This window comes from Polyodon spathula, chromosome 25 (genome assembly GCF_017654505.1).
Source record: "Polyodon spathula isolate WHYD16114869_AA chromosome 25, ASM1765450v1, whole genome shotgun sequence".
NCBI lineage: Eukaryota > Metazoa > Chordata > Actinopteri > Acipenseriformes > Polyodontidae > Polyodon > Polyodon spathula.
Window position 1 is genome coordinate 3,089,040 of NC_054558.1, and position 24,272 is coordinate 3,113,311.

The 24,272-nt window shown below is 46.2% G+C and overlaps 1 protein-coding gene across 5 annotated transcripts; it reads left to right on the plus strand.

The window, feature by feature from the left end:
* The first annotated feature begins 248 nt into the window (after window positions 1-248).
* LOC121299556 (DENN domain-containing protein 2D-like) lies at window positions 249-23,204 on the plus strand. Of its 5 annotated transcripts, XM_041227339.1 has the most exons (18): window positions 249-639; window positions 4,975-5,162; window positions 6,284-6,372; window positions 7,340-7,450; window positions 11,815-11,898; window positions 12,336-12,434; window positions 17,084-17,139; window positions 17,275-17,394; window positions 17,806-17,918; window positions 18,737-18,806; window positions 19,268-19,345; window positions 20,018-20,158; window positions 20,545-20,693; window positions 20,965-21,136; window positions 21,333-21,383; window positions 21,843-21,924; window positions 22,183-22,425; window positions 22,913-23,204. In XM_041227339.1, exons 2-18 carry the CDS (start codon window positions 4,984-4,986, stop codon window positions 22,975-22,977), a joined length of 1,902 nt encoding a protein of 633 aa, XP_041083273.1. In that variant the 5' UTR covers window positions 249-639; window positions 4,975-4,983; the 3' UTR covers window positions 22,978-23,204. The 5 variants fall into 5 exon arrangements, with proteins under 5 accessions (XP_041083273.1, XP_041083271.1, XP_041083270.1 ...); XM_041227336.1 differs by lacking the exons at window positions 249-639; window positions 4,975-5,162 and having other exon boundaries at window positions 5,751-6,372; XM_041227341.1 differs by lacking the exons at window positions 249-639; window positions 4,975-5,162; window positions 6,284-6,372 and adding an exon at window positions 9,446-9,745 and having other exon boundaries at window positions 7,378-7,450.
* The last annotated feature ends 1,068 nt before the right edge of the window (window positions 23,205-24,272 follow it).

Consider the following 24,272-nt stretch of genomic DNA (forward strand, 5'->3'; position numbering starts at 1 on the left):
TCACTATACACCACTTTGCAGATATATTTTGCAATGCATGTTTTATTTAAAATACTCATGTCAAAATATGCTGCCATTATGTCAAAAGTTCTGCTTACAGGAAGCTGAAAAGACGTAGGTGTCACTTCCTGTAAGAGAATGTCAAGTTGTGTAAGCAGTGATGTGACAGGAAGTGACTGGAACCCCGAAGCCTGTTGACAGAGCAGTGACCAGCTCGTCAATCACTGGAGCTCATCAGAGCTGAAGTATTTAATAGAATGCAGCTTTTTCACGTCGCTGACAGCTGTCAAACGAATGATATCTGTGCATGGCTGTCAGTAATGATATAAGTCAGTATTGATGTCAATCATTGAGCTGCCTCACAGGACAGAGAGCCAGCTTAAGCAATAGCCTCTCTTTTGCACACAGAAAGACTTTGTTACTAAAGTCTAAAGTCCGTTACAGACAGTGCCTCTCCCACACCGCGCTCCTCACTGTATTGCGTACTGGTGCCGTAAAGTCAGCCTGCTGTCTTGTGTAGATCAGTCTAACCTTCAGAGAGAGCTGCTGTTGCTTTTTGCTGCTTTGCGTGAATCCACAAGCTATGCCAATACTAGATGGGAAATAACTACTGAAACGAACTACGAACTGACTGAGCAGGTAAGTGGGGTTTTAATTCTTCTTTTATATTAACATGTGTGAGTTTGATGCTCGTAGAAAGGGGAGGTGCGAGGGCACGGTTTGCAGGGGCTTCCTCTACCAGCTCCGAAAGTGTACAGGATCTTCCCATGCTTATTATCACCAGGCCCCAGGAACGCCAATCTGATCATGTGTGTCATCATCATGCATACGGAAAAGTTACAAAAGTTTTCCACTGTAAAACTGCAGGCTAATTTTGCAGTGTCCCCCGCCTATACTGACTTTATGCTTTCCTGCGGTTTGCAGATCTTCCATGCGTGTTACCACGTCTCTGCTCTGGTTTTACTATGCCTCACTCTGCTGTGCTTCTACCGTCTCTATCCTTCTAGCATTCCATCGCGTCACTGTTTATAATATTTATATTCTGAAAGTGGAATTGAAAAGGGCTTTACTCTCACGTCACAGCTCGGTTCTTAGCATGAGGCCCGAGAGACAATGGGTTGTGTCAGCTGATCACAGCCACTCCCTACTTGAAAACCCCCTTCAAGCTAGCTGCAAGGATCAATCGTTCTCTCCAGGAAGCCCTTGTAAACCAACGCTTATCACACCCCTAACAAAGCACCAGTATAACAGATACCATGTGCAGTAAAACAGAACCACCCCTCTTTATGAATTCCTGTTTTACCTCCTGCGCATATTCCACATATCAAATGTGTCATTATAACCTCCCACCGCTGCAGGTAGTCACGGCAGCATGTCCTCTTGACTCAGACAGTGGATGCCGGTTAGTCGTCTGTAGCAGCACTGAATCAGGCCGGTGAGAGATGGGTGAGGAAGCTGTAGCTATGTGGAAATGTGTTTTCAGAGTGGGTGATTGAATCAGATCTCAGAGCTCTCAGGCATCTATACTAACACCCACTGCTCTGTACAATGGAAGGACTGTCTGGGAGGGCGTTTTTAACATTATGATCATAGCCAGCTGATCAGCTCTGGGAATTCCTGCCTTTACAGCCGTGCCATTAAAAAAAAAAAGAAAAAAAAAACACGAAACAAAAAAGCATGTTATTATTAATATAATAGTACATAAGTTACAGGCAATACAAATACAAAAACAAACGCATAATATACAACATGTACAAAATAAATATAAATAGAGGGAAAAAACTAAACTACATCTGAATAGGAATTTAAAAATATGAGGGAGCCAGGAGCCAGTCTAAACTGCAGGGGGCGCTGCTTACAGTCATCAGAGTTTCAGCTTTAATTAAGGGGATCACGTGGCTCCATGTTCAGTGGCACAGTTCAGGCTTTTCAAATCACACCCAATGCATTCTGAGAAGCGTCGTCCTGTTTCTGTTAAAGGAAAGAATGGAACCTGAGACGGGTAAATTGGGGTGTGAGTTGAAAAGCCATAACGCGTGGAACCACATGCTGAAGATGCAAAAACAGTTCTCAATCACTTACACTTTTTAAAAATACATTTTTATTTAAAAAAATTGTCCAACAGATCTAAAGTTAAGATACATGAAGGTTGAGATACTCAGCAACCGGTTCTTAAACGAAAGACGTGCTCAGTACGTTCGCTGCAAAACCACTCAGATGAATGGGGCATGCGCAAATCAATCTGCATGCACGCCGCAATGCATGGATTTTCATGCCCTGAAAGGACGCTGTAAAGTCTGGCTAGGAACCGATATTCCTGTGAGCGTGAGGCTCAGCATGTGGGGTCCTAATACCTGCGGCACAGGAAGGGGATTTATTGTGTGGTGGCTTGATAGTCGAATTTTAAAATAACTCCTGTAAAGCTACAGTAAAGCCATAGTAATGTTTTTATTAGCAGGGTTTGAAAGCCTGAGTTCTTCCCATCGTTTTCCCTGGAATGTATCCAGGCTGTGTTGAAAACCACAAGGCTCTCTGGGGGCTAGTAAAGCCTCTGGCAGATCCTCCTGCTTGAGTCCTGAGGGGTCTTCATCCATCGGGAGCAGTCCCAGGGCTAACGGAGCGGGGGTCGGAGGTCACTGGAACACACGTCACGATCTCGGCACAGCTGCACTCACAGAATATCACAGAGTCCAACCCCAGTGTTGTATTATTAGATTACAGTCCGATACACGCAGCACGTGGGGGTCTTGTAATCCACTGCCTTGCAGTGTTAAACAGAACTAAACCAATGGGCTTAATCTACCTCAGAAAGTGCATGCACTGGTCACTTTCACTGAGTGTGTGTGCTTTGAACTCTGTTTCAGCGCACACTGCTAACACATGCAGGGCCAGAAGTTCACTTTTTAAGGCAGTAGTTGCTACCTGCCTGGAAACAGGCAGCAAAATGATCTTATTCATCAGCGGTTTATTTTCATTAATGATATAAATACTGTTCTAAACTGACTGCCTATCTATGATCACATAGTGTATTTAAATCAAAAAGTATTTGATTTATTTCTAATAGCATAAGCAGTCATTTCCCATTGTATGAAAGATATTCATAATTAAAATAATTATGTACGTGTTCACTCAGGGCTGGTCCAGCATACTGCAGTGCAAGGTATCAACAAAACGCTACTGCATAGTGGCAACACGTTTTGGGAGCAAAATGCTACTAGATACACCTTAACTTGAAGCCTTGCACATTTACCATAGGACTACCAGACATGATCAGGACCACTTTGCAATATTTATTCCCAATCCACTGTGCTGTCATTGCTGGTAATGTTGTGCTAATGGTTTGATTGGGGTTTCAGGGTAACACACTGGGATAGTGTATAATGGGATAGCAATTAAATTTAAAGCACTTCCTGCGTTCTGTAAATAACTGTGGAACGTCCCATGACGTACAGGGAGCGGTCCCGGGTCGCTCCAGCTCTTTCCATGGGGCAATGCTGCTGCTCTCAAAGAGAAGGACCTCTTTGAAATAACCAGGCACTCAAGGCAAGGAACACAAACAGGTCTAAAGCTTAAAGAAGGGCTGCAACTTTCAATGCAGGCATGTTTGCATTGAGGATGAAATTGGCAGCGACTGATGTTGTATTTGGTCTGTTATGTTTAGTTCTCTGGCGGGCAGCGAAACTTGAGTTATCAGTGCTGAAATTTCCCAGAACATATTCTTAGATGAGCGAGGCTAGCATGATCAAGCATTCCTCTGCAAGAAATCGAATGCTGGTCGCAGTCACAGCTAATTCTTTTGGTATTGAAGGTCGTTTGTAAGGAGGGGGTGTTTAAAATGTACTCTCTTGACAATTTTCAATTGCAATGCAATGGCAGCACAAAGAGCAGATTCCACCCAGTTAACATGCAACACTCGTGACAGGAAACTGAGTCTGGGAGCATTTGTGGTGTGTTTTGTTTCATCAGCCAGCAAAATGTGTCGATTTCACGTCTTTCTGAAACTCTTTTGTAAAACTCGGGTCAGCTTTATAATCAAGGCAGTTTGCATAACCTGGTGTTCACAAGCCTATTCTGGGACACAGGTAATATATCCATTATCTCCTGTGGTTCTCACATGACAATCAGACTAAATATCAGAAGAAGATATTATTTGTTCGTATCCCACCGCGCCCAAGTCAGACAACAAAAGCTTGCCTAAATTTTCAAGATTTGTTGTTATTAACCCTTTGATCGCAGCATTGTCTCTGAACATTCCTACTTAAACAGAGGGATTTTTTGTTCCTATAGTAAAACAACATAAAAACCAAAATCAAATCTTTATATTTTTGAATATTGCTTTTTTTTTTCATCTTTGAATTTCGGCATTGTTCTTGAACAAGCAAAATTAAAATAGATTTAATAGATAGCATTTTTGGTTCTCACGGCAAAGCTAATTATAAGCCAGAATCAGACCATCCCAATGAGATCCTAGATAATTTGTCATAGCAGTGCATGAGGGTGTCTTTCCAAGCTTCCCAGCTTTAATCTACCCAGATCGTGCAATGCTGCATTGGATTCAGAGCAGGAGATTGGCTACAGACCAATAACCTTGAAGCTTCCACCTGGGTGCTGAAACATTGAATCACAATCGACATTTATTGCAGGGAATTACATTGAAATCAGCAGAGGCGGTAACGGTAAACACTTATGGATAGTGTGCTGGAACAGCTTGGGCATGTCTATGTGGCTTTGCAATAGTTGGGGTGGGGGTGGGTTGGGTCTGTTCTTCTCAGTCTGCTGTGGGAGAATGTAAGTTTTGTAAACAAGGTGTCTGCTTTCTGATAAAGTGGAACGCACAGAATCTGTGGAGGGGTGTACAGTAAACAGATACCAGGGGATCGTGCTGCATTGTGCATGACCATGCCTCTGAGATATTCCACTGCGATCCTCTGGCTGAGCTGTCACTGTGTGTCTGTCGTGTCTTTCTAACTGCAGGCTGCGAGAATGGATGGGGATGCAAGGAAGGAGCAACTGCACAGATCCAAGTGGGCTTCTTCGTCACTTCGGCTGAAGAGTGAGTTCTCAGAAGTTTCTCTTCTCTCCAGCCCCAGAAGAATCTCAGATGCAAACGCAGTCAGATATACCGACACAGTGGACTTATTGATGCGTTGGAGGAAACAGCTGTGAGAGTCCAGAGCAATCGTTTGAGCAGCCTGGCTGTGGGACTGTCTCTCAGGCTTATCAGTAAAGTGTTTGCTTTGTGGATGAATGGTGTTATGTATGCTGTACCTGAGGTGACAGCTGTTCTCTTTAGCATTCTGGTCGTACTGTTTTTTTTTTTTTTTACATTGTAAACTTTGTGTCAGGTCAGAGATTGCTTTCAAACGCAGGCGTAAACACCACTCCCCCTTCACAAACAGGCAAACCTGTTTATAATCCATTAAAATGGGCTTTAAACAAATAGCCCTTAAGCACAGGCTGACACAGTTAATAGCATAAAGCATGACAGATTGTGAATGATTTACGCCTCGTCGTCAGAAACTCTGGGCTTTCACTCCAGTCCTGAAAGGAGAAAATTCATTGTAAACGATACAAAACTGAGAAGCCCGCTGTGGGGAGTTGTTGGCTTTGAATTTTGTAATATCAGCAGTTTTTTGTTCTCCTTTCAAAAGACAGGGGCCAGTTACAGACCAGTGTAAACTTGTGAGTTATAGACCAGTGTAAACTTGTGAGTTATAGACCAGTGTAAACTTGTGAGTTATAGACCAGTGTAAACTTGTGTGCTGCTCTGGTTTTATAAAGCAGAGTTTTTTTTTTTTTAAAGACACTACATTTGAAAGTGAAGTGAAACACTGAGATAAGCTCATTCCTCACCCGTTGTGCTTTTATTGAAACTTGAGATCTGAAGACGTAATCGTTGGTACAATGGTACAGAGCCATAAGGATGTGTCTTACATTTTCCTGCCCTGTAACCCACAGTTATCCCTACTGATGACAAATACATGTTTAGTACAGTAAATAAGGGTGCCCCTGCAAAACAGTTATTAAGGATCTTCAAGGGCACCACTGCCTGCCAGCGTCTGTGGATAAGTTCCAGTTACCTGGGTGATAATTGCAGACTCTCTAGTTTATATTATGCTGCCAGAGGTTATCCAGGAACAGGTGGATCAAGTGAGTTAGCTGCACCTGAGCAAACCCAGGTACTGTGCTGCCTCTGCTTTAACCTTGCAGTGTTTAGACTTACCCCCTCAGGCTTCTCAAAGTGGACCCTGAGAATGGATGAAAGCGAGCCCTCTCTTTTCAGAGAACGACCCCGAGGGAGACAGCACGAGGACCAGACTGGGAGCGCGGGGGGCTCGGGCTTTTCTTCTGTTCGATCAGACCCCCGAAAGTGTGAGTGTTGTTCACTGATGCACCCTAGATTTTGCACCAACACGACACATATATTTCAGAAGGTGACGCGATGTTCACAAGTGGAATATATGACAGAACAAAATGCATGACTTTCACAGAAAGGCACACACGTGGCATTCAAATATATTTGACTAATAGCGAGGACTTCTGCTGTGTGTTTCACTAGCACCAGATAAAGAGCCAGTTAATGCAGATTGAGAGAAGGAGTGAGCAGGAACAGGGTGCAGGGCTCAACACTTCAGATAAAGAGACAGTTAATGCAGATTGAGAGAAGGAAGGGAGCAGGAACAGGGTGCAGCGCTCAGTACTTCAAAAGGAAGCAACAAAGCTTATGTTCTGATCATTATCACTGTGTGTGAAAGTAGCACATATACTGTACCCAGCCATATAGCTCTGAATACTAAACTACAGCTATAGAATCTGTACCATGATGCAAAATACACACATAGATAAATACAAACGCACATACATAGAGACAAACAGGCTCCTGCACATCTCTAAAAATAAATATATAAGATTGTTGTTCACCATCCCAACTCACTCAGCCCCCCACCCCAAAAGGATTTTTGATGTCAGTGCCCAAGTCTCATGCTAATAAATTCGGCTGATATTTAGCACTGATTTTAAATCCAAATAACAAATACAATGCAATACAATGGGGGTTTATAAAGCTCTGTGCATATAATAAAGAACACCAAAATGCATTGTCAAACACATAGGTTTTGAATCTTGATTTAAAAGTCCCTGATATTTTCCACCACAGAATTCTATAAACAGGGAGCGTGGTACCTGAATACCTCCCCCAGCTTTGGGGGAGGTCAATAGTCCTGCAGTATAGCGTAGAGAACCGGTTGGATGTATCCCAACAACGTGTCTAAGAGGTGCTGAGGAGCTAGAACATGAAGGATCTTATAGGTCAACATATAACCATCTTGTTCCTCTCCAGCGGAGGATAAAGACAGACTGTGTGAAGACAGAAACAATGGGGAGCCACTTGGAGCCGCAGCGAGGGGAATTAAGCTGTTTTCTGCAGGAGGTCGAATGGAACAAGGAAAGGGTGAGTTTCGCTGTCTGTAGTTTCGCTTTGACTCTGCTTCGCGCCAGTGTTTCGCTTGCTGCCGGAACCTTTACTTTGAGCAGAGATGGCTCCTTCTCGTACCAGTGTCTTGGCGTGGCTGACATTTCCTTGACTGGGGGGTGTTTGAAAAACAAACCGGGATTCCAAACGAGATTATTAAAAAATATTCTACCAAGTACACTTGAGACGAAACAGCTCAATTACAAGGGTGTCCTGAGTGATGGAATGAGAAACATCAGCAAGAGCCACATGCTGCACCAAATAACACAAAAGAGAATTGGGAATAGGGTTACCACACGACTCCATGTGCACAGCGACAGCTCAGGCTTTTCAACTACATCGCAATGCATTCTGGTACATTTTACCTGTCTCGGGTACCTTTCACAGCTGGACTACAATTACCAGAATGCACTGGGGTGCGAGTTGAAAATCCTGACGTGTCTGTCCTATAAACACCGAGTCCAAGCCTGCCGGGGATCCTGTCTGTTACTTTATAACATTGCCTTTGCAGGTTGAGTTCCTGTGCGGTGCACAGAGCATTGATAGAACTGCTAAAAGGAAGCGGTTAATTTGGTGAAGAGACTCTGTCTGCTGCTGCACTTGGCACAGTGCCGGTCGTGCTTCTCGTTCATGAGGGGATGGGTGTGGCAGCCTGGCAGGTGATTGTCAAACAGAGCAGGAGACAGTTTAATCAAACTTGAGAACAGCAGGGGAGGGAGTCCGCCTGTCCACAAGCTGTTACAGAGGCATTGCAGGAGGGTGCGGTATACCTCTGAATCCAGGTGCAACACCTTCATGCAAATAATATCACAGGGCGTCAACCAGCAAACGCGTTCCTATTATTATTATTATTATTATTATTATTATTATTATTATTATTATTATTAAAGTAAGGTTTTTAAAAACGCACTAGCCCCGGGCTGGCCAAAGCTGTATCCTCCGCTCCTGGTCTTTGTTCCAACCCTGTTCTAAATGGTTTAACTGAACCAATGAAATCTTCATCCAAACCCTGAGTTCATTATATAATTGCACCTGTTAAGCGCAGTGGCCCTCTTCAACCCTGAATGCACACATCGTTTGCCTGCCTCCCATAGTTTTCTGATGGAGCGTTTCTGAAGTCAGGGATAATACTCGATTGAATTAATAATTTGTTTTTCAGTTGGAATGTGGATCACTGTGCTCGCTGTATATTATTATGTGCAGTTAATGAGACCGCTTGTAATTGAGAAGGGGGGGGCGGCGCTGAATTGAATCGGATTAATTGATTCATCGATCAGCTGTTAACAGCAACACGAGCCATTTCTCAAAATGAAAACAACTTCCTCGCTACCAAATCACTTGAGCGCATATAGCGATGTTGTGAGACTAAACGTGCAAAAAAAAAGACCTGGTCTGCTAAGGGGCTTGCTTCAGCAAACGCCATGGGACCGATGTCAAGCAAAAGCTGCTGTTGCAGAAAAAGAAAACCAATAGGACAAAACCGAGTAAACAGCAGAGAGAGCGACACAGGTACGATTACGTCGTGACCTGCGTAAGACAGGAAAACCGCAGCTGGTTGACAGGGTTACAATCAGCACAAACCTCCCCCGTGCTACTGGTGTGTGTGTGTGCATTGCAAAAAGAGGTTACTGGAAGCATATTGGTGATGAATTCACACAACAGTGCGCTACAGCTGGGAGAAACTGCGCCGCCAGGTTTGAAAACATCAGCTGTCGTTTACCTGAGCCAGGTAGCCCTGCCCAGCATTTCTCCACATAGCCGTGCTTATTACGAGTGGCAGGGCGTGCTAGCAGTGTGGTGAACGTGAAGCGGTGCCTCTGTCGATGTGCTGGCTGTGAAAACACAGGTCCGTCTCATTCCGGTGACAACATCAGATAGCAAACCCAAACCGACGAATCCAAAAACTGGATTGCTAAAAAGATAACTTAACAAAGAAAAGAAAAAAAAACTTTCCCTGTACACATTTCTTTTCAGAAAGCGAAAGCCAGCCGCTTAGAGGAAGTCACGGAGAACACTTTTTTTCTGCCTAAAGGTTTGTGTGCAGTCTGTCGGCGAGCTGTTCGTCTGCTCTGCGAAATAGTTAAATCTGACACACCGAAGGAGATGGAGTCACTCTGCTGAGGAAAAGGAGTCGGGCAGGGAAAATAAAGCACAAGAAACTCGCCTCATGCCTGTCTGGCGGCCGGTATAAGATCACGATGGATGAGGATAAGGGAAACGGAGGCGGACTTGTTTCTAAAGCGCTCGCTCGGGTTCAGAAAGCGGCTGCACAGAGTGAGTTGTGTTTTTTTTTTTTTAATAATACCTTCACACACAGGGCTGCGGCTCCGCGCTCGCTAGCCAGCCACTCACGCCAGTGTAGGTAGACGGTATTAGTATGTGCGTGCTTGCTGCTGTGATGCTGGCAGAGAAAAGGTTAAACTAATCACGTTTTTTTTTTCCACTTTTTAAACTATCTCCTAAGTGTTGTGGGCTTCTCGCCTAAAAGAGAAACGATAGCACACATTTCCACGTTACCTTCTTGAGATTAGAATAGATAGAAATGTTATCATTCATTTGGGGGCTCCAACAGTTCTCCAAGTTTGTATGCTGTAAATTGTGCTATCACATTTTGCAAACGCGACCACGTTAGTGGTTCGCTTTCTATTTATACCCCAAACTGTAAAATGTATTATTAATGTTTTTGTTGTTGCTGTTTGGAAGTTCATCGCAATACTACCTGCCTATGATGCCCTCTCTCCTCCTGCCTGGCTCTTTCCAGAGCTTTGCGTTCTTTGAACAGCGTTCTGTGTTCAGTGTGCAAATTCATTGCCGATAGCAAAGGGCGCGCGTTCCTTCTGCGCTGCGGGTACGCGATGCAGTGAAAGCAGTTCCACTGGCCTGCAAGCAAGCAGTGTTTGCCCCATTGCCCCTCATCGGCATGTAATTCGGTCACTATGAAGCAGAACCGCACAGGTAGGCTAAGCCATGCGTCGCACGTGGTTCCACTGGTCAGTGGATCCAGTTTCAATGACGTGGCTCAGGTTTTGGTTAACTCGGACATCAGGGTAGCAGTTGAGTGTGTGTTAAAGCTTCTGTATGGTCTGCCAGCTCCAGTTTGGCAAGGCTGTCTGCCTTGCATCGACTTCTGTTTGAAATCCTTTCTGCTGTAAACTGCTCTCGGCTGTCAGTCGTTGTTGGCATTAAAAACAAGGATGGTTGTTATTGATACTGCTCTGCAGCTGCGTAACAGGCCATTACCTGTTCTACTGGAACAGGAGGAGCCTTTTCTGTACAGTAAATGAGAATTCACAGGGGCTGAGTGTCGCTCGTTTACCTGTTGGCCCGATTCACTAAACTCAAAGGATCAAGTTCAGGTAGTGCATTTGATGACGCACGTCATTGACGTAATTTTAAAGTGGGGGTGCTGAAAGCCATTGAACAAAACTGTAACCCCTGTATATAATGGAAACCACGCAAAGGCAAGGGGGTGCTACAGCACCCCTAGTTCCAGCGCCCTTGAGTGCAGCCGATGTTCGGTTTGTCACTAAACCAAACGACTTTCAGTGGGGATCGGCTAGCACGGGTTATCCACTGCCGTGCTTTACCATGTGCAAAAACGGATCCATTGCGCATTCCTCTTCTGCTTTCCCAGGGATCTGTTCCGGGTAATAAACTTCAGGCTGTCAATGTTTGTTTTTGTTGGAGTTTTTTTTTTTTCGTACGTCACAGTTGATTAATCTGTGGAATATGTTTAACCCTTTCATGCACAGCGATCTCACATGGGGGGGGGGGGGGGGGTTGGCAGACGCAAATGCGCGATGACCTCATAGGAGTATGCCATTTTTTTCTCTCCCTATAAAGCAACTAAAAACCAGCTATTTTCAATCTTTAATGCATGAAAGAGTTTTATGTTAGGATCTCTCCTCCAGTGGCTGGGGACTAGGTTTCATACTTTCACCTGAAGAAGAGACCTCTGAGGTCTTGAAAGCCTGTGATGAATTATTGTTTAGTTAGCCCAATAAAATGGACCACATCTTCTTCTCTTTGTTTATCATCTCTGGACTGATATGGCTGACATTTCATCTATCAACAAACTGCAGGATAAAACTCTGAACCCAAGCCCCAGGTGGTGCTGCTCACCGCGCCCTGTGTTTTCTGAGTCTCATGGGCCAGCCCTGTGTGTGTTGCAGTTACCTCTGTACAGGGCATGAGGAAGTCGTGGAAGATAATAACTCATTGTTAATCATTATTAACCTTCCTTAAACCTGTTTGGGAAAGTACCTCCTGCTGGGCACACAGGAACAAATGCATTAACAGTTTACTTTTCTAATTTTGTCATCTTTTTTCCCCTCGACCTGCAGGTGAAAGTGGCAAGCTTAGCGGAGAGGCTCCGACTGAGGGCAAAGCGAAAGGAAAGGGTCCCGCGCGGGCTGCACCAGAGCACTGTGAGTTACTCACACACAGATTTCAAGTATAATCCTTCAAAGCGCTCAATCAAAGTATGAATGGTAAAACCTACAAGAAACTCAGTAGATGATTTCCCTCCTGCATTGCAAGCAGGCTCCTGTCATCGCTGCAACGACCAGATCAGTGAAGAAGACACTTAAACTCTTCTCTACTTGACTTGATTTCTTATAAGTTTGATCTTTACTTTTTGGATCAAATAAGGCATTGAACATACAACATATTAATAACACCACTGGTGTCCTTTGTTTGTATATTTATTCAAAGGGTTTTGTATTTATTTGTGTTATATAAATAATATGCAATTGAATTTCTGTTTAGTATTTCATAATTTAGCACTATATTAGTTAAGGATCTTCCTTCAAAGATGTTGCTTGTTGGATTGCGCGCGTGTTAATTGAACCCCTCTCTGCTGCAGCCGGAGCCCAGGCGAGTGACGAGGAGGAGGGGGGGGAGAGCGGCTCCAAGAGGCTGAGCAAGTTCTTCTCATCGTTTCGCTCCAAGCTGTCCGGAGAGAGTGAGTGCTGCCCTGCTTACATTTCTCTCTGTACACAAAAAACAAGACCCGCCTCTTTATTAAGAAGGCGGTGCCACTGCTGACAAAAGACACACACCTGAGCTTGTTACCGACACACTGGGTCTAATCGAGCACATATTAAACCTGGGGTGAAACTGCCATGCAGTAGGAGTCTTATTTCCATCCCTGGTGTGCAGTAGATGTGGTCTGCTGGTCTGTTTCTTCGCATGGCTGATCGCTCTGGTTTGTGAATTGTAGCTTGCTGTATTGGGAAGCAGGCTAACACTGACTACAGTAAAGACAATGTCCTGAACTCCCTCTTCGGATCCTCTGTGGCAGAGATCTGTTGATAGAGTCGAGCAGCAGAAAGTGTAGCAACGTGTTGCCCGTGGCAACGGGGGCTGAGTTTGCAAGCTTTGCAGCAGCCTAATACACAGCGGGACTCAGCAAGCTGTTTGGAAGAGAGATATTTTAACAGAGAAGCAAGAGGGCGGGAGGAGAGGAAAGACGAGCAGTTTTATTGCGTACTGTACAGTCTGTGGATTTTCAGAAGATTGCACAACTCATTTGCCTCAGATTCGTGTTGAATTACACAAATCATGTGGGTAACGTTCATAAAGCTTTATTCCCCTTTTCCATGATGTCACGGTCAAGTCACTCTGGGTAGTTTCTCAGCTTGAGTGGGTTACTGGAAGTTGTGCTGTGAAGCTCCAGGCTGTAGTGCTGGAGAGAGAGGCTGGCTGTGGTTGTTTAAGCTGAACAGTGCCGTGCTTGTAGAATCGCTGGTTTGTATTTCGCTGGGGCTGCCTGACTGTTTGAACCAGGATCTCGTTCCAGGTAAGAAGTCTTCGTGTTTGTATTTGATTGTTGTTCAGATAAACATGTGGATTGTTGGAACGACTGTTTCTAGCTGTTTGAACAATCTCTGTTTTTTTTTTTTTATTATAGTTACATTCTTTGATCTGTTTTCACTGTTATGACTTTGTACTGTACATAGACTTCAGGTACCACTGTCGCGTGTTGCTTAGTTTGTTTCTGGCTGTGTGAATGTAATGTCTACCCTGTTTTATAACCAGGGATGGAAACGGAGACGCGCTGTTACTATACACTTTGACGAATCAAGCATGTATTAAAACCTGGAATGGGTGAAACTGCTATGGAATAAGAGTCTGATTTCCCAAACTCCATAAAGTTCACACAAGCTGTTTTAAAATTTCTTAAACTGTAAATAAAAAATTGTCGACGGGGATACTGTGTTGATTAGCTGTGCTCTGTACAGAAGGGGACGGCACTGTGTTGATTAGCTGTGTCCTGTGCTCTGTACAGAAGGGGACGGCACTGTGTTGATTAGCTGTGTCCTGTGCTCTGTACAGAAGGGGACGGCACTGTGTTGATTAGCTGTGTCCTGTGCTCTGTACAGAAGGGGACGGCACTGTGTTGATTAGCTGTGTCCTGTGCTCTGTACAGAAGGGGACGGCACTGTGTTGATTAGCTGTGTCCTGTGCTCTGTACAGAAGGGGACGGCACTGTGTTGATTAGCTGTGCTCTGTACAGAAGGGGACGGCACTGTGTTGATTAGCTCTGTACAGAAGGGGACGGCACTGTGTTGATTAGCTGTGTCCTGTGCTCTGTACAGAAGGGGACGGCACTGTGTTGATTAGCTGTGTCCTGTGCTCTGTACAGAAGGGGACGGCACTGTGTTGATTAGCTGTGTCCTGTGCTCTGTACAGAAGGGGACGGCACTGTGTTGATTAGCTGTGTCCTGTGCTCTGTACAGAAGGGGACGGCACTGTGTTGATTAGCTGTGTCCTGTGCTCTGTACAGAAGGGGACGGCACTGTGTTGATTAGCTGTGTCCTGTGCTCTGTACAGAGGGGGACGGCACTGTGTTGATTAGCTGTGTCCTGTGCTCTGTACAGAAGGGGACGGCACTGTGTTGATTAGCTGTGTCCTGTGCTCTGTACAGAAGGGGACGGCACTGTGTTGATTAGCTGTGTCCTGTGCTCTGTACAGAAGGGGACGGCACTGTGTTGATTAGCTGTGTCCTGTGCTCTGTACAGAAGGGGACGGCACTGTGTTGATTAGCTGTGTCCTGTGCTCTGTACAGAGGGGGACGGCACTGTGTTGATTAGCTGTGTCCTGTGCTCTGTACAGAGGGGGACGGCACTGTGTTGATTAGCTGTGTCCTGTGCTCTGTACAGAAGGGGACGGCACTGTGTTGATTAGCTGTGTCCTGTGCTCTGTACAGAAGGGGACGGCACTGTGTTGATTAGCTGTGTCCTGTGCTCTGTACAGAAGGGGACGGCACTGTGTTGATTAGCTGTGTCCTGTGCTCTGTACAGAAGGGGACGGCACTGTGTTGATTAGCTGTGTCCTGTGCTCTGTACAGAGGGGGACGGCACTGTGTTGATTAGCTGTGTCCTGTGCTCTGTACAGAGGGGGACGGCACTGTGTTGATTAGCTGTGCTCTGTACAGAAGGGGACGGCACTGTGTTGATTAGCTGTGTCCTGTGCTCTGTACAGAAGGGGATGGCACTGTGTTGATTAGCTGTGTCCTGTGCTCTGTACAGAAGGGGACGGCACTGTGTTGATTAGCTGTGTCCTGTGCTCTGTACAGAAGGGGACGGCACTGTGTTGATTAGCTGTGTCCTGTGCTCTGTACAGAAGGGGACGGCACTGTGTTGATTAGCTGTGTCCTGTGCTCTGTACAGAAGGGGACGGCACTGTGTTGATTAGCTGTGTCCTGTGCTCTGTACAGAAGGGGACGGCACTGTGTTGATTAGCTGTGTCCTGTGCTCTGTACAGAAGGGGACGGCACTGTGTTGATTAGCTGTGTCCTGTGCTCTGTACAGAAGGGGACGGCACTGTGTTGATTAGCTGTGTCCTGTGCTCTGTACAGAAGGGGACGGCACTGTGTTGATTAGCTGTGTCCTGTGCTCTGTACAGAGGGGGACGGCACTGTGTTGATTAGCTGTGCTCTGTACAGAAGGGGATGGCACTGTGTTGATTAGCTGTGTCCTGTGCTCTGTACAGAAGGGGACGGCACTGTGTTGATTAGCTGTGTCCTGTGCTCTGTACAGAAGGGGACGGCACTGTGTTGATTAGCTGTGTCCTGTGCTCTGTACAGAAGGGGACGGCACTGTGTTGATTAGCTGTGTCCTGTGCTCTGTACAGAAGGGGACGGCACTGTGTTGATTAGCTGTGTCCTGTGCTCTGTACAGAAGGGGACGGCACTGTGTTGATTAGCTGTGTCCTGTGCTCTGTACAGAGGGGGACGGCACTGTGTTGATTAGCTGTGTCCTGTGCTCTGTACAGAAGGGGACGGCACTGTGTTGATTAGCTGTGTCCTGTGCTCTGTACAGACGGCACTGTGTTGATTAGGGGACGGCACTGTGTTGATTAGCTGTGTCCTGTGCTCTGTACAGAAGGGGACGGCACTGTGTTGATTAGCTGTGTCCTGTGCTCTGTACAGAAGGGGACGGCACTGTGTTGATTAGCTGTGTCCTGTGCTCTGTACAGAAGGGGATGGCACTGTGTTGATTAGCTGTGCTCTGTACAGAAGGGGACGGCACTGTGTTGATTAGCTGTGTCCTGTGCTCTGTACAGAAGGGGACGGCACTGTGTTGATTAGCTGTGTCCTGTGCTCTGTACAGAAGGGGATGGCACTGTGTTGATTAGCTGTGTCCTGTGCTCTGTACAGAAGGGGACGGCACTGTGTTGATTAGCTGTGTCCTGTGCTCTGTACAGAAGGGGACGGCACTGTGTTGATTAGCTGTGTCCTGTGCTCTGTACAGAAGGGGACGGCACTGTGTTGATTAGAAGGGGATGGCACTGTGTTGATTAGCTGTGCTCTGTACAGAAGGGGACGGCACTGTGTTGATTAGCTGTGTCCTGTGCTCTGTACAGAAGGGGACGGCACTGTGTTGATTAGCTGTGTCCTGTGCTCTGTACAGAAGGGGACGGCACTGTGTTGATTAGCTGTGTCCTGTGCTCTGTACAGAAGGGGACGGCACTGTGTTGATTAGCTGTGTCCTGTGCTCTGTACAGAAGGGGACGGCACTGTGTTGATTAGCTGTGTCCTGTGCTCTGTACAGAAGGGGACGGCACTGTGTTGATTAGCTGTGTCCTGTGCTCTGTACAGAAGGGGACGGCACTGTGTTGATTAGCTGTGTCCTGTGCTCTGTACAGAAGGGGACGGCACTGTGTTGATTAGCTGTGTCCTGTGCTCTGTACAGAAGGGGACGGCACTGTGTTGATTAGCTGTGTCCTGTGCTCTGTACAGAAGGGGACGGCACTGTGTTGATTAGCTGTGTCCTGTGCTCTGTACAGAAGGGGACGGCACTGTGTTGATTAGCTGTGTCTGTGCTCTGTACAGAAGGGGACGGCACTGTGTTGATTAGCTGTGTCCTGTGCTCTGTACAGAAGGGGACGGCACTGTGTTGATTAGCTGTGTCCTGTGCTCTGTACAGAAGGGGATGGCACTGTGTTGATTAGCTGTGTTCTGTACAGAAGGGGACGGCACTGTGTTGATTAGCTGTGTCCTGTGCTCTGTACAGAAGGGGACGGCACTGTGTTGATTAGCTGTGTCCTGTGCTCTGTACAGAAGGGGACGGCACTGTGTTGATTAGCTGTGTCCTGTGCTCTGTACAGAAGGCAGTAAGGAGCATCCGGTGCTGGAAGTGGCCAGCGAGTCGAAGCCTGCGGACGCACTGTGTCGATTAGCTGTGTCTGTGCTCTGTACAGAAGGGATGGCACTGTGTTGATTAGCTGCTGTCTGTGTCTGTACAGAAGGCAGAGAAGGAGCAATCGGTGCTGGAGTGGCCGCGAGTCGAAAGCTTGAGATGGAGCAGAGAGAGACTCGCTACTCCAGCGGGCAGTTCTTCTTTGAGTACCTCGTGGTCGTCACGGTGAAGAAGAAGGGAGAGAGCTACGAGCCACAGATCACATACCAGTTCCCAAAGGTGAGCCGGCTGCACTGTGCAGCGCAAAGGCAGCGTGTGCTTCTGGTCTATATTGGATATTGGGTTTGGTTTTGTTATTGATGTTGCAATGCATGTAGTAAACAGTTTACATTATTAACCCTTTGCAGGGTGTCCAGAGAACGTTAGGTTTTCAAGGTGGCATAGTTTTGATCAATGAAAATGTTTAAATGTGTGTGAGTTTTTCTTCTTCATGTTGATAGTGTGTATTCGTTTGTACTAATAACAAACTATTATGACAAAACGTTTTGCCGCGAGAGAGACTTGAGTTTCTTTCAATCGCACGCTCTGCATTGCGTGTTGTTTTATAGTTGTGTTTGTTACTGTTTTTTGAGTGACTCGTACGTGCTGGGAGTGTCCCGTGTGTCACACCCCTACCCCCTCTCTCTGCAGCGGGACGGGATGGTGCGCTTCCAGAAAGAGGAAGAGGAGAAGACCCTGACGGCCATCACGCTGTTCTGCTTCCCAGAGGGAATCAACTGGGCCCCGCTCACCGAATACCGGAGGTACACACCAGGGGGCGCTGTTCACAAGGTGGAGTGGGGGTGGAGAATTCAGACACAATCTGGCCACTGGGTGGCGCTGTATGCTATGCAGGAATCCCGTTGAGAGGCTAGTTCCACTCTGCCTCCCTTTTCAGTTGCATTGCTGGAAATACTAACTAGGTCAGACAACTCCAGAGAGGTTTGCTAGTCAAAGCAGAGATACTTTGCAGCTTGGCTTGTGAGCCCCACCCTGCACGCGCACATCGTACAGGGAAAGGAAGTGGTTTACAAGAAGTTATCTTTTCACTTTTGAAATCACACTCGGGAGCACCAGGAAACATCAGCACCGCTGTAGCACGCTGCAACGTGTGAGCAGCTGGGCGCAGCGTGTCCCAGCACATCTAACACGCCTTTGCAAACGAGCAAACTATAGCTCATGTGGTCTTTATTCAATACAAATTTACAATAAATAACACAGAACTGCACAGAAATTGTATTGTAACAGGTTACACACACACACACACACACATATATATATATATATGTTTTAGACTATATGTGATATAAACACTAGGAGTCTGTTTTAACGATCTACATTCTGCACTGTTAAGCTTGTAATTTGTATTAATCGTGCCAGAGTTTTTTCCCCCAGGGGTTATTTATTTGCCCACTTCTTTCAGTAACATCACGACTACATCAAATAAATTGAAATCAGGTTTAAGATCATTAAAATAGCCCCCCCACCCCCTCTCCTTTAAGTTTGATGTGACAGGTGATCGATGAGTAATGCAGTCTAGAATTGAAGCATGCTTACCATCTATAACATCTGTGTGTTCCAGTGAAACCTTCTCCTTTGTGTTGACTGAAACTGATGGCAGCCGGAGGAACGGGTACTGCAGAAGATTGCTGGTAATCCACGTGCTGTGAGCTCTGTACAGGACACTGCGCCTGCAACAGCAAGAGCCGTTCTTCCAGGACGCTGCTGCTGCTGCTTTGAACTAACAGGATTTCAAACAAACACACGCAGGACTAGAATCGGTGGATTCAACGTGCCCAGCTGGATTTAAAATGAAAGCGGGCTTTGTTGTCGTGTTCGTTTCAAACATGAATTTATTTATTATTACTGTCGCAGAGAGGGCAGTCGCAGTGTTTTTAATTTTCACTTTTTTGGATAAATAATAAATAACCAAAAATCAGAACAATGACTCAAAAGAAAACAGGACCCAGTTCTGCAGTGACCCAGCCAGGGCTGGTGCCACTATATTAAGTGTAGACGGCTCTACGCCCCCCCACTCTCTTTGCTGGGGGGGCCCCTCTACCTCCCAGTCAGTGCCTCTCTTGTTAAGCCTCCTCCTATTGGTCCCCCACAGCCTCACGGGAAAGGAGCCCGCCCTCCTGAAGCGTACTGCATCATCAGCAAGCTTGCCTGCTTCGGCCTCTTCTCAAAGGTACAGTGCAGAACTTCGAGCCGGGAGCCGCGCTCTGCTGTGTCTCTCTGTTTTATCACAGTGAGGAACTATCAGACAAGAGACTATAAACCATTCAATAGCTTCTTACACTCTGCTGAAATCGCTTTGTTTATTGTGGGTTTTAGTTCCAGTTTTTCTAACAAGGGGCCAGTTTCACAAAGCGGTTTAAAAAAAAAATAAATTAAGATCAAACGATAGTAGAATTGGCAGGTCTGTATGATTAAAGGATGATGTGTAATTGTTTTTTTGTTTTTTTTGATGGAGTGAATTGGGTTTAACAGACTGCTCTAGGAGCTGCTTTGTGAATCCGGCCCCCCGGTATTCCCTGGGAATTCTGCAGTGTATCCTGTCTCTGAGACGTTGTTTTTGGTTTCCATATTCCTCAGCGCTGCTGAGGAAGGGCCAAGGTCATGTATTGTCAGCAGTTCCTCGCTGGAGCAGGAGAGATTGCAAACAGAAAGCAAAACGCCTTCTAAAAAGAACACGGGCCAAAAATCAACACTGTGCTTCTGTTTGAGCAGTTGAATCTAATGAGTGTTGGCAGCGTGCTAATACAACAGAAAACTAGCACTTTCCCGTGACAAAACATTGGGAAAATGGCTCTTTCGAGCAAAAACATATATATAGTGTGTGTGTACACTTTGATTCCAGATCTTCGATGAGGTGGAGAAGCGTCGTCAGATTGCGCCGGCAATGATCTACCCGTTCATGCAGAGCCTGAGAGAGTCTCCATTCCCCGCGCCGGGACACACCGTGAGAGTCAAGAGCTTCATCCCTGACTCCGGCACAGAGGTGGGTCCCCGCTGGATAACTCCTCGCAGCAGTATGTAGAAATCACGCTAGACCCTGATGTTCCAGCAACCCTCCCAAAAGTAATTCAGCTATTTCCAATCGAGTCCTGCAACATTATCGTGCTAAGGCTTTATAAATAAAGAAACGAGCTGTAACTGATATTCAGAGGAATGAGGGGGATCTGAGTCTGCAGAATTCCCTTTTAGTTTCTGAAGTGGTCCCTCTCGACAATCTGATCATAGTTTTCCTGTACGATGAACAGGTCAAAAACGTAATGCGACCCACCAGGGCCAGACGGTCTGCTCCACTCTGAGAGTGGGACCCAGACAGTAGTCTAGCCTGGGCTTGCTCCCAGTTTCTCTGATTGTCGCGTCTCCCTGCCCCAGATCATCGAGCTGACCCGGCCGCTGGACTCCCTGCTGGAGCACGTGGATTTCAGAACGCTGTTCAAGTGCCTGAAGGATGAGGAGGTCCTGCAGGTCTTCGCCTCCACGGTGCTGGAGCGCAGGATCATCTTCGTGGCAGACGAGCTCGGGTGAGTTCACAGAGAGGAGAGAAAGGGAGAGAAAGCTCTCCGCGTGCTTCTCCCCACATAAACCCTGTGTTCAGTCCAACCAAACTCTCATCTGTCAAACAATTAATGCAATGGACTTGTTGAAAAGCTTGGACAAAAGCAAGTGCTTTATGAACGCAGTACGCTCTGCTTGATGTTGCTCACGCTGTAAGTATTTGTTTGGATGCCACACGGTGCGTGCATTGCACTGCGCAATGAGGGGAGGCATTGACCCTGTGTGTCCCCCCCACAGCACCCTGTCTCAGTGCATCCACGCTGTGGCCGCGCTGCTCACCCCCTTCATCTGGCAGCACACCTTCATCTCCATCGTGCCCAAGATCCTGATAGACGTGGTCATGGCACCCACCCCCTATCTCCTGGGGGTGCAGAAGCAGCTGTTGGAGGAGGTGATGGACAACAGCGACGTAAGTTACCATAGAAACACACACTGCTCACTGCGTACTGCTTCATTCTTATGTAACGGTGATGAGTAAGAGACAGGTCAGAGTGGGGTGGGTGAGACTTGGTAAGGACGTTCTTTAGGGTGCAAATTGAGAGGAATCTGTCCATCATTGCACAGTAGGGTTAATCAAACTTGTCTTTTTTTTTTTTTTTTTTAAGGTATTAATAGTGGATTTGTCTGAAGGATCTAACAAGACGTTCATTCAGAAAGTAAGTGTCTCTACTCTCGCGCTTTCTGAATCTACAGCGACCTGTATTGCATTTAAACAGAGTTTCAGGGTTAGAAATATGATTCCTGTTGCATAGCAGCTTCACCCATTCCAGGTTTTAATACGAGCTTGATTAGCCGCAGTGTATCAAACTGCTGTGCAATGGGAGTCTTATTTCCATCTCTACAGAAAACTGTAATACAGGAAACAAATGGATAGTAGAGATGTGTAGGCATGGGAGGGTGTATTTATTTATATCACAGGAAGTGAACTTGGAAAAACTGACTCCCCAAGGTATGTAAAACAAAACGACCAACAGGAAAACCAGTAAGGGATTTGTGAGGATGTTCTGGTGACGAGAGGTTTGTTGAATGGGCCTTTTTTAAAAACAAAACAAAACAAATTGTACAAGCACTGAAACGAAGGCGAACAATACCTAACTAATGTGTCTCTGCTTTAGCGGGGCGATGAGAAAAGCATCCTGCCTGCAAAGCTGCAAAGTGAGATCCTGCAGGCGCTGAGTGGCAGGAAAGAGAATTCCAGTAAGTCACAAAGCCTTCGTTACTTTTCAGTCTGGTTTTGTTTTCTGGAGGTTTGAATGTTGTTCGTGGGGGTGGGAGGTCACGGACTCCAAGCTGTGTGGGTTCAATGCCTACGTGCATTCATCACAGCTGCTGAGGGCTTGTCACGTACACAGGGTTTGCAATGTGAGCTGTGGTGACACCGCACAGAGAGAGCGTTCCAGTTTCTGTTTGTAAATGTCATGTAGTTATTTTATAAGTGTGTGTGTTTTTTCCCAGCACCCGAGGAGCTCAATAAGATTGTGTCTGCTGCGTTTGTCCCGTTCTTCGTGAAGACGGTGGGTCACTTCTCCTCGCACATCACGAGGAACAGCAAAGGAGGGCGGGGCGAGTTCCAGAAGAAAAGCTTCTGCAAGGCGGTGGAGTCCAAGACGATCCGCAAGTTTGTGAAGAGGTTCATCCAGACCCAGATGTTTGATTTATTTATTCAAGATATAGAGCAGCAGCCGGCAGGCCAGGAAGGTGAGCAACGCAACGCGAAACGAAGGCTTTAAGAGATGAAGCTGTATCTAAACGAATGGAAATGGTTTGAAGTGTTTCCCTTGATCGCTGCCCGCTAGGCTGTTTCTGTTTTCTTGGCTGGTGAAAAGAACCACATTTTAAGCTGTATTTTATAGTAAAACACACATTTTAGGAAGCGCTCTGCCTGCCTGCGTGGTTTCCTGATTGCTGGAATCGTGGGAGGATTCTAGAATCCTGACACTGGAAGGCAGTGATTGGCAGGGGAAGGCTGTTGGAACAGATGGAGTTCTTGGGTGAGAACTTCATCTGCAACCGCTGCGTCTCCTACGAGTGACGTCATTGCAAAATGTAAAGGAGCGTCTCGCCGCGCTTGCTAGCAGTTCCGTTCCTGTGCTGATTTCACTGCAGTAGGAGAGGCCGGTGATGATGGAGGAGACACAACGGATTGCTGCAGAGTTTGCTTTATATTTCTTCTTTTTTCTTTCAGGATTTTTTCACAAAAAGATTGCAGAATATAACGAGAAAATGAAGAAGGAGAAGAAGAAACACTAGAATGAACAATCTTTGCATTCATCTCTTTGACTGACCCGCCCAGTGACTGAGAGCGACTCTCTGTGTGTGTGTGTGTGGAGAAATCTATACCAAGGACTCTCTCTGACTTCTATTCGGTGAACCGGGAGAAGCTGTTGGAAATGTTGCTGTTTGTCTGTGTGTTCGTGCTTTCAGATAGGAACTGCTTGTAAATCGCTGCCCAAGAGAGTAAAGAGTTTTACATTTTCCCTGGTCTTGTCAAAGCCTCGTTTTGTATCGTGATGCCGCCTTCCTGTCCAGGGAAAGACATTCTGTGTGTGTTACTTGGGTTTTAGTGTTTTTCCATCTTTAGCACACAGTAACACCTTACTGAATGTCACTTTGGTAGATGGGCAGGGGGTTAGGATGAGGTTTGGCAGTACATTGAAACTGGATACAATGGCAGACGCTGTACACTGTAGCAAGAACTACACTGAATTGATATGGCCAGCACTGCTTCATTTAAACTTGTATTCTGTCTGCATCATTGCATATCCAGTATTACAGCTTGTGCTCTTAAGCAGTCTAATGCAACTTTTAGAAGATAGCTTGGTGCCTGTACTGAAGTACCGGTGATTATAATACAAACTGTCTAGCTGTGATCATCGCTCTGAACTGACCTGTATAAGCTGTGTCAGTATTGCTCGTCTCCTAAGTTAAGTTCACCAGGCACCTGCAGTACTGACTTGAGGTTACAAACATTCTTAGATGCATGATGCTGTCAAGCTATGTAAGAAAAATGCTTGTGACAGAAAAAATACGCTTCCAAAAAATACATTCCAGTTACTGATTCCGGAACCCATTCTAAAACGCATTCCAGCTACTGATTCCGGAACCCATTCTAAAACGCATTCCAGCTACTGATTCCGGAACCCATTCTAAAATGCATTCCAGCTACTGATTCCGGAACCCATTCTAAAACGCATTCCAGCTACTGATTCTGGAACCCATTCTAAAACGCATTCCAGCTACTGATTCCGGAACCCATTCTAAAACGCATTCCAGCTACTGATTCCGGAACCCATTCTAAAATGCTGCACAGCTGTTAAAGGACTTGACTGGAACAGCCCCTGAGGGCCAGAGTTGGGAACCTCTGGTATAGAATATTGAGTCTTAAAAACGTGTGTGTTTTAACTCCCCGTTGCTGCCACCTAGCGCGTGTTTCTGGTACTGCAAGTTCATCCTGAAGACCTGGGATGTGCTTTTCCCGTGCAGTGGTCTCTAGAAGAGAAGGAATTCTCTACGCAGGTAAGAGACGTGGGTCTGGGCTTGCTGTT